This window comes from Scylla paramamosain, chromosome 26 (assembly GCF_035594125.1).
Source record: "Scylla paramamosain isolate STU-SP2022 chromosome 26, ASM3559412v1, whole genome shotgun sequence".
Taxonomy (NCBI): domain Eukaryota; kingdom Metazoa; phylum Arthropoda; class Malacostraca; order Decapoda; family Portunidae; genus Scylla; species Scylla paramamosain.
Window position 1 is genome coordinate 2,303,318 of NC_087176.1, and position 10,072 is coordinate 2,313,389.

Here is a 10,072-nt window from a genome sequence, read left to right on the forward strand (position 1 = left end):
GATTATGGATTGATTATGGAGTTGATATGGATTATGGCATATACCTTTTTTTTTTTTTTTTTTTTTTAATGTATGAGATCCTCTAAGCTCGAGACTCAAGTCCAAGCCTCAGATGATGTACCTTCTGGATGGCTGAGGATCAAAGCAAGTGGTGGCAGAGGATGGGATATTCCTCGTACCTAAAGTAGACACATTATTGTACCTCTATCTTCTTGTGTGGGATACTCCTCGTACCCAAAGTAGACACATTATTGTACCTCTACTTCTGTGGGTGGGATATTCCTTGTACCAAAACTAAGCACATTATTGTACCTCGATCTTCGTGTGGGATCCTCATACCCTAAGTAAATAAATTATTGTATCTCAGGAAAGTTCTTAATGGGGGATCCTAGTACTGAAAGTAGACAAATACCTCAGGAATACTGTATCCCCTAAGAAAACAGGTTATTGTACCTCCGGAATACTCATCCTTGTACCGTAAGTAAACAAATAATTGTACCTCAGGAATACTCTATCTTCCTTGTTCGTACCGCACCACTGGCCGGAAGCCTCGCTCACCATCCGCCGTGTAAGTCACAACCTGCAGGCGACCGTCAGGCAGCTGCACGCGGTACTCCCCTTGGACCTGTAGGGACAGACTGGTAGGTAGGTGGTTCTCGTGCGACTTTTGACATGAATGATCAGAGTAAGCATTTCGCAAAGGATCTTGATTATAAGATAAATAAATAAATAAATAAATAAATAAATAAATACACAACAATTTAATACACTTTCTCTTGAGGGTGACTTTTCCTCTTAGTGTTTTTTCTTCTTCTTTTTCTTGTTCATTTAACGTAAAAGGGGCTCTGGTCTAGGGCAACAAAAAGCTAAAAAAAAAGGCCCACTGAAGTTGCCAGTCCCCAAATAGTAGTCAAAAGGATTATCTAGAATTTCGAGGAAAGAGTTCAAGTCATAGGTAGGAGGTAATACAGAAGAAGGCAGGGAGTACCAAAGTTTGCCAGTAAAAAGTGCATGCTGAAAGGTTACGAATATTGTAAATATGAAAAAAGAAAGTCTCCTTCTTGTACAGCAAAACCTTCAATAACCAAGCAATTTCTAGACTTTCAAGGGTAACATTACGTGGGACCTTTTTAACTTCCCTTCAACCTTCGTGACTTTTGGTACGATCCTATTTGTCCCTATTTCTGCTAAGCGTTTTGAAGTGTCATTTAAGTGCCACTAATAGTTAACATTCATCAAGGCAGCAGGGAAAGTGGAGATAATGTCTCGTAGGTTGTCAGTAGTTAAGATTGAAAGAGAGTGGGAATGGTGACTCGTAGGTTGTCAGTGGTTAAGCTGAAAGGAGAGAGGGAATAGTGTCTCACTGTGTTCCCGTCGCTGAGCTCGTGATGGCCGAAGGAGGTGCCATGGTGTTGGGAGTTAACCTCGTATCCGTAGCGATAACCACGACCCTGGGGAAACACGGGAAACACGCTTTTGTCTCCATCTTCAGCCCACATTTAGAAACGTTTCCATTAAGATAAGATGCCATGGAGATAATTAAGTTTGGGTCTCATGAATGTTTTTTTTTTCTATTAATGTTGTAGTACACTGATTAAACCATTGCTAGAATCATGAAAACACACTTGAAAATGTCGAAACCTTCCACTACAGTCTGTTAAAGGTGGCCGAGAAATACTTTTAACTTCAACCCGAGCCAGCATTTGGAAACGCTTTGATCTCATGGTAACTACATATTGTCAAAGGCCACAAAGATGATTATAACGTTTCTCATTAGCGTTTCCTCAGTTGATAATGTAGTATTTTTGTTAGACTATCACTAAAATCATGAAAACACCCTTGAAAACACAACTAACTTTCTCTACTACCTGTTAAAAGCAGTTAAGATAAGATTACAGTGTTCGACAATACGTGTTTGTACAGTATTTCATTGCTACATACATACCTACACGATATCAGAAAATTATCAGTTAGTTATCTAAATAAAAATAAAAAAAAAGGTAAATACTGGTCCCTTTCAACACCAACGTCCAATCTAAATCGTATTTCATCACCTCAATGAACAGATACGCGTTAATTAGTTACATAGTTGTATCAATAAGAAATAAAATAAACTAAAATAAGTAAATAAAATGCAACCCCATTTTAAAACAAATTCACAATCTAAACCTGACCGTACACGTAAGTTAGTTGTCTAAGTATAAAATAATAAATAAATAAACAAATAAAGAAAGAAGGAAAATGTAGTTCCTTTTTAACAACAACTTCCATTAACACCGCCTTCCAACATAGACCAAATGTCATGACCTCAATTAACCCATTCACTGCCACTTAACACACCATTCCTCCGTCACTTGCCACTCTGAAACATTTCTTCTTCCACACCCACCTCCAAACGTTACACGAAATAGAAATGACAAAATCCATTCTTTTTTTTCATCCCCTTCTCTCTTGTACGTGTTTATAAAAAAAAAAAAAATCATACATTGTTTTTACGACATTATTCTGAAACACTTCTGCCGGAAACTCGATTACTTTCAAGTCTCTAACTGAAGTTAACACGGCGTTTTAAGGATGTTTTTATGGTTCTAGCGATAGATTAACACAATTTTTACATTATTACTGGAAAAACACCTTTGGAAACCCTGCTAATCATATCTGTGACCTTGGAAAAAGTCCTGGGGAGAGAGCAAAGCATCACTGAATACGGACTTTAGCGCCGTGAAAGGATTAACACACGTATCTAAGGAGTTACCTGTCTGCGAGGCTTCAAGGTGCTGGCGACGTGGTGATGGTCGCGGTGAGGTAACCTATGCGATGTGCTGGTGCTGATCTGTCTATGTACGGTGCTGGTTGGCTTGTACTTGTCAGGTGACTCGTAAGATATCTGGTTGTAACTACTTTGGGGTTTAAAAGTGGTGGTGGTGGTAGTGGTGGCTTTGTAAGGAGGGTTAGTGGTGCCATAGTTACTGTTGTGTGTTGGCGTGTTGGTTGTGATAAGGTCAATGATGGAGTTGTAAGTTTGTGGTGGAGCTGTAGTGGAATAGGAGAGAGGAGGCTGAGTTAAATCATCCACATAGATAAATTCTGGTTTGTGAGTTGTAATTATAGAATTGAAAACTGGCCTGTAGATATTGATAGCCTTGATTGTGTGTGAGGGTTTGTGTGTGGTTGTTGTGGTAGTTATGGCGTGCTTGTATGGCGCAGCACCTCCAAGTTTGTTAGCTGGGGAGAGCAAGTACGTGCTGGGCTTGAAACCTGAGCCAGTGCAGCAACTCTGAGAGCTCTGCGAGGACTTGAACTGCTGGGGGAGGAGACTGCCGTGGTGGATGGTGACACCCGAGGGGGGATTGAGCGAGGGCGTTTGGGCGTTCAGGCTCCGCGGCACCTTGTTCCTCTGGGCCTGCAGCAGGTGGCGGAGCAGCGCGAGGCCATCATTTGCTGCTGTAGGCGGTGACTGGCCAGATACTAGGGTGAGCAGGTTGAGGTCTGCGCTCACGCCCTCAGTGTCCCTGCTGCTGGGCGCCGCCTGCTTCTGGTCAGGGAATATCCAGGATGCTGCCGCTGGAGGTGACAGGAGCACCAGCACCAGGAAGACGGTCTGCACCTGCAGATAATGAAATGTTAAAAGCAGCTGGCTCATCCACACTTGTAAAGAAACTCGTGCATGTTATGTATCCCGGTCATGTGGAAGGAGCATCGCGGCGATCCTGCCTCTAGTCCTAACGGACGCAGCCCTCACATTCATCCTGTACAGCAGCCAGCCTCAGTTAAGACATAATTGTCTGTATACGAGTGTGGTTACTTGTGCATTAAAGTACTTCAAATGAAATGATGTGTATGTTTCCTGAAAAGTGAAACTTGTGCAGGAAAGGCATGGATGGGTCTGGCACAGGGCGGCGCGATCGATGGCCTCTCCCTCCTGCCTCGCCGCCATCACAATTGAAGGAGTGAAGGAGGGTTTCCTTCACTTTCTTGCCAGCTCCAGTCTGGACCACTAGCAGGGCATCCACACCGTACCAGTCCAGGCCTTGGTGAGGACCCTCCGCGTTGGCGGCGCGTCCCAGCTCACTCTGCATGTCCCTGTCCTTCATGTGTCCCTTGTTGGCCTCCATCGACTCGAACACTTGGTGGTGGTGGCGCTCATGTTTCTGCCGGCGTTGTTGAGTGCGGGATCCTTCACTGAGGCAATATAACCAAACACCGACGCGAGGCAGGTCATCACATTCATTACCAGTAAACTAAATTCTTAGGGTTCATTTTGCGTTACTTTTCCCTCACCTCACCGAACACCGCCAAGGAGAGTGTTTCGTCACTCAAAGAACATGGGAAACCTCTGCATCATACGTCTGCGGCGGTTCTTTACGTAAAGGTACATGTATATACAGCCTAAAAGAAGACTTAGACTAATGAAGCCAAGAATCCAGTCAGCACCCCGCAGCTCTTTCTCGCGCAGCACCGCCCCTCCCATCACCACAGCCAGGTAGAGGAAGCCGCACGTCGCTGTCAGGATACACAGGAGGTTGAAGGCGTTGATGTTGTCTCTGCCCACACAGTTTCCAATGAAGAAACAGTGGTGATCGCGCTCCCAGATGCACACCTTGCATACTTGACAGTGCCGAGCGATGGGAGGCACGTCATGTCTGCAAAGTTGACACGCACGCCAGGCCTTGGGTGCCCTCCTCCCTCCCAGCTCCCTCTCTGTCACTCGGCCGGGAGGGATCCAACTCGAAGCATAGAAACAGAATGAAGTCACGGTCATGGAAACCCAAAGGAGAACTTGCACCGGGAATGCAGACTCACTATAGATACGCGGAATCCCGGTTCTGTGCAAATCCACGAGGAAAAAGTTACCTAGGACGGGTGGTAGGAACTGCATTACGCCCCAGTTCAGCCACATGATGCACCGTAGTGGCTGAGGTGGAGGGGGTGCAGTGTCTTCCTCCCTCCGTGTCGTGGCCTCGCTGGAGTGAGTATCATATTCCTTTAACATTTCCACAAACACGGAACCTGAGTCTGTAAACATGGTGGGACAAGAGAGCGCAGGGCGTTGTCCACGCGTTGCTTGATATCAGCCTGTTTGTAGCTTTTTGATTGCGTTGTACTTGGTTTCCGCTGTGAGCCAAGACAGGACAGAAAGAAGGTCGGTGCGCTTTTCTTGAATGCTGTGGACCTCGACTACTTGTGAGCGATGTTCGTGGCGAGAAGTATTGTACTATAAATTGCTCATATTTCTACACTGAAAATTATTAAAAGAGGGAAAGAAAAAATGATGATCAGACGAGGTGGGAAGTAGCTAGTGCTTGAAGGTACGTGATGGACGTGAGAGCAAGTGTGTGGTGGGAATGTTGGAAAGAGAAACAATGCACATCAGTGGCTAGTCAACCAGTTGTTTGCCATTGTCGTGTGTCATTCTTCTGATACATGCCCGTGTTCTGAAACGCTTCTTGCTCTCACTAGTAACATTTTTAAAGGCCTCGGGAGTGATTAATAGGGTTCTAAACAGTTTTTTTTTTTCTATTGAAGGCGCATAATCAATTAAATTATCACTAGGCTCATTAGAAAAAATCTAAAAAAAAACCTCTTATAATTTACACTAGAAATGTGTTAGAATACGTATTACATTCCAAGAGAGAGAGAGAGAGGTTAGAATTCGTATTATTTCGTCCGATGTATTTTGTAACGCTAAGCCATTTCACACACTATGTCGCTATTCTCTTTCCCAACAACTAATTGCTAACTCACTATCGGGGCACGAATCTCACTCTGTCCAACGAAGAGCAAAGATGTAAGTAAGTAAGATTGTAAGAACCGAATCCGCGAATTATTGTAGTGTGTTTATCCATCTACTCATCACTCACATCATCCAAACAATCAATCACCCGGTTGGTTGTCAATATATACAATACATATTTGCAATTCAGAATCACTCCTCGTCCATCACGCATCACCATCAATCCCTTGCTTTCTTGGTGAAGGGAAAATGAGCCACAACAGTCTCGCATTTCTCTGCTAACTGGCTCGGGATTAGATTAACGCCATCAACGAACGCCTCGTAAAAATGTCGCGGCGTCGAATTAACGCCGTCGACGCTACACAGGCAGACAGAGTTCCGCGTATCTGCGACATAGAGATAGCGCGCCATAAGGAGGGTTGGTGAGAAGGCAGGCGGGGCGGATAGAGCGGCTGGTGTGTGGAGAAGGGGTGCGCTGGACGGGGGCTTTAGGAAGGGGAGGGAATGTGATGAGAGGAGATAATATGCTTACAGTGTACGCATTATGACGCCGACAGGTTTAAATAATTAGAGGTAATGGAGCAAAAACTGGGCTCGACTTTCTCTTCTCGGAGGCTGTGTGATGTGTGTTGTGTTGTGAGGAGGGTACGCCTTCTCTCTTGTCTCCTCGATCCTCCTCTTCTGTAGAACGATATATGCATAAAATGGAAAGAATGTGCTATTTTTTAATCCTTGTTATTTTCGGAGATCTGTATGTAAATAAATCTCTCTTCCTTTATTTTGTAGCTTATGAGCGCATTCTCAGGTTATGTCACTATCTAATCACTCTATTTAATTTTCTGGGATTTGTATGTATAAGTCTGTCTTTCTTTTATTCTGTATCTTTCGATCGCTTTCTCAGGATATGCTGTCATATAATCTCTCTATGTAATTTCGTAGAATTTATATGCACGTAAGTAAATATCTCCTTTATTTTGTAGCTTTTGATCGCATTCTTTGGCTATTCTATTATTCAATTCCATTAATTTCAAGGGCTTAGTCTATTTTCTTGCGTGAGTGCTTGTGTGTGCCTTCTACAGATTTCCTCGATCATTATATATATATATATATATATATACTCGTATATATATATATATATATATATATATATATATATATATATATATATATATATATATATATATATATATATATATATATATATATATATATATATATATATATATATATATATATATATATATATATATATATATATATATATATATATATATATATATATATATATATATATATATATATATATATATATATTTTTTTTTTTTTTTTTTTTTTTTTCTAGATTCTCTCTCTTCTCCACATGGTATGTATATTTGGTGCTTTGCACCAGATATACAGCTCATATAATTGTTTATTATATAGATTTTTTTGAGTCAAACAGTAATCTTTCCACAATTTCACTCTTATTTTCTATGTAAAGATTTTGTTACTCCTGGCACTCCCCTCTTTAATATACAGAGGGCAAGACAAACCTTCGACAAACAATATGAAAACAAATATTTCTTCACTGTCCTCTCATACATACTCGTATGTATGTACATTTTTCTTCTTTCCCGTCTGGCGCTACTTTCCCAGTTTTCACATTAATCTTGCGTTACTTTCCCTTTCTTTTCATACATTTTCCTATAATTTATCTTTTTTTTGAGGATTACTTTCTTTTTCTTTGTTTATTCTATTAAAAATTATCTCTCTCTCTCTCTCTCTCTCTCTCTCTCTCTCTCTCTCTCTCTCTCTCTCTCTCTCTCTCTCTCTCTCTCTCTCTCTCTTACTTCACTGAAATTCCCAGCTTACATTTATCTCTTCATGCATTTCCACATCTCCAGATTTCTGAGGATGACCTTCGTCTTTAATTTCCCCGTCCACTTCATTCACACTGATAATCTCCTTTCCATTACGCCAATATAAATAATTATTAATTCCATATTTACTTTGCTCTACTTCCCAGATTCCATTTATCACGCTGAGAGCCAGAAAATAAGTATCCTATCAGGTGGGAGTACCTGGGAATTTCTCTGCGTGCGTGGTTACGGGGAAAGTAGGAGAGTAAAAGCGAGAGTTATTCCCTGGACTTAATGAGCAGTGATGATAGGTATTGACAATCTGGACCCACGGGAGGAGGACTGATTCACGTAATAAGATTGATGTGGTTCATTCCCAGCCTTGTGGTCACGTGGAGCCTGTGCGCGATGGCCAGTGTGTGTGTGTGTGTGTGTGTGTGTGAAAGAGAAGCGACATCCACTTTATCGAGCAGGTGTGTGAAGAGAATGCAGACGTAATGAGTTAGATTGTCTTGATGCACACGTAATGATTAAATTGTCTTATGATTAGTGTTAGATTAGGAAGAATGACGTACGGCTTTCTCTCATCTGCTACTACATAACGAATGAAATTGTCTTATTATTAGTGAGATTAGGAAAAACAACGTGATATATCGTCTTTACTACTACTACTACTACTACTACTTAACAAATGAAATTGCCTTATCATTAGTGAGATTAGGGAAAACAACGTAATATATCATCTTTCTCTATCACTACTACTACTACTACTACTACTACTACTACTAGTGCTGAAGAGGAGAAGTAGTTGATCAGGGGCGGGGAGGAAGTGGGGGTGGGGAGTACCAGCAACAGGTGGTAATGCTTAGGCGTGGCTGTGCTGGGAAGGACCGAAGCAAATTACAACCCAGACCTTACGTTTACGAATATATGTAGATACCATCTGCTACTGTGTACTTCCCACCACCACCACCACTACCACCAAACTCCCACGTACACCTACCACCACCATCACCACCACTCCCACCACCGCCACAGTGACAGTGCTTTGATAACAGAACATAACGAGAAATTAATTATTCCGTGTTATTGTTTCCTCTGGTTCTTCCTTCTGTTTGTCCTTGGCAAAATACAATGTTCCTTGGCAAAATACAATGTGTGCTTGCCTGCATTCACGCCTCTCGCCTCATCAACCTTATTTATCACGTGCTTGTTTTATCTTCGTTTTCCTTGCTTGATCAGAAGAGCAGCGCGCAGTTCACACGACTGAAGCTCCTCGCATAAGGAGGAAAAGAAAGAGAGAGAGAGAGAGAAAAAAAAAAAAAAGATTGCTCGTATCACTTTTTTTTTTTTTTTTTTTTTTTACGGTTGATTAGATGTAACGTTTAAAAAAAATATGTACAAGTGAATACACAGGAATCCATTTACGGTTCACAGTCCTCTTCGTGTAAGGATTAATTAAGTAAAAAAAAAATGAAAAGTAAATAAATAAAAAAAAACTCTTACACGTAATAGCGCACTTTTATAGCTTATTTAGATTTAATTTTAATAGACATACAAGAAAATACACTTTAATTTACCCGCGGCATACGATCTTTTGTTAAGGATAAAAAAAGAACTTCATTATTCGTAGTCACGCTTTTTCACTGTTGGTTAATCAGATTTCACACTTAAAGACATACGAAAACGCGCAGTCCTTTCAAATCCATAAAACCATCCATACAATCTTTCCAGATGCACACAAACACACCCTAAGTCCTTCCAAATGCACACAAACACACCCTAAATCCTTCCAAGTGCACACAAACACATCCACAGTCCTTCCAAATGTACACAGAACCATCCATACATTCTTTCTTCCAAATGCATTGAAAACCACCCACTTATTCCTACCAAATGCAGACAAAACGCACCCACAGTCCTTTCAAATCCACTCAAAACCATCCCTTTAATCCTTCCAAATGCACACAAAACCATCCATCCACGCAGACAGTCCTTCCAAATGCAGACAAAACATCTACTCAAAACCATCCATGCAGTCCTTCCAAATACATACGGAACCATCCATGCAGTCCTCCTCCTTTTAAAATGCACACAAACACGACCCCTCTCTCTCTTTCTCCAGACACTGTAAACACGTATATACCTGCATGGTGAAAGTGCGTCTCTGTTCACGTGCCGCGGGAAAGTAAAATGAAGTGGTCGTTTCTCTCGACTTTAAATGTGTCTTGGCGTGTGGTGGGTTGGCTAGTGCAAGTTTCGTCTATATTTATTACTTGCTTGCTTATTTATTTATTTATCTATTTATTTATTTATTGCATTCATTCACGTCCTATTACTTGTCTGTTAGCGTGTTTTATTCATTCATTCATTCATTATTACTGGTTTGTTACTTTTTTGTTCATTCATTAATGATGTATTCTCCTATAAGCAATGAATTTTGTACAGAGAGAGAGAGAGAGAGAGAGAGAGAGAGAGAGAGAGAGAGAGAGAGAGAGAG

The 10,072-nt window shown here is 41.3% G+C and overlaps 1 protein-coding gene across 4 annotated transcripts; it reads right to left on the reverse strand.

Moving 5' to 3' along the window:
• Positions 1–27: 27 nt before the first annotated feature.
• On the reverse strand, positions 28–9,748 carry LOC135113583 (uncharacterized). Of its 4 annotated transcripts, none has more exons than XM_064028871.1 (4): positions 9,719–9,748; positions 2,756–3,607; positions 1,365–1,451; positions 28–625 (listed from the first exon to the last, which is right to left on the reverse strand). In XM_064028871.1, the coding sequence occupies exons 1-4, from the start codon at positions 9,722–9,724 to the stop codon at positions 512–514; spliced, it is 1,059 nt and encodes a 352-aa protein (XP_063884941.1). In that variant the 5' UTR covers positions 9,725–9,748; the 3' UTR covers positions 28–511. The 4 variants fall into 4 exon arrangements, with proteins under 4 accessions (XP_063884941.1, XP_063884940.1, XP_063884939.1 ...); XM_064028870.1 differs by lacking the exon at positions 9,719–9,748 and having other exon boundaries at positions 28–179; positions 500–625; positions 2,756–4,688; XM_064028869.1 differs by lacking the exon at positions 9,719–9,748 and having other exon boundaries at positions 2,756–4,688.
• Between the last annotated feature and the right edge of the window lie 324 nt (positions 9,749–10,072).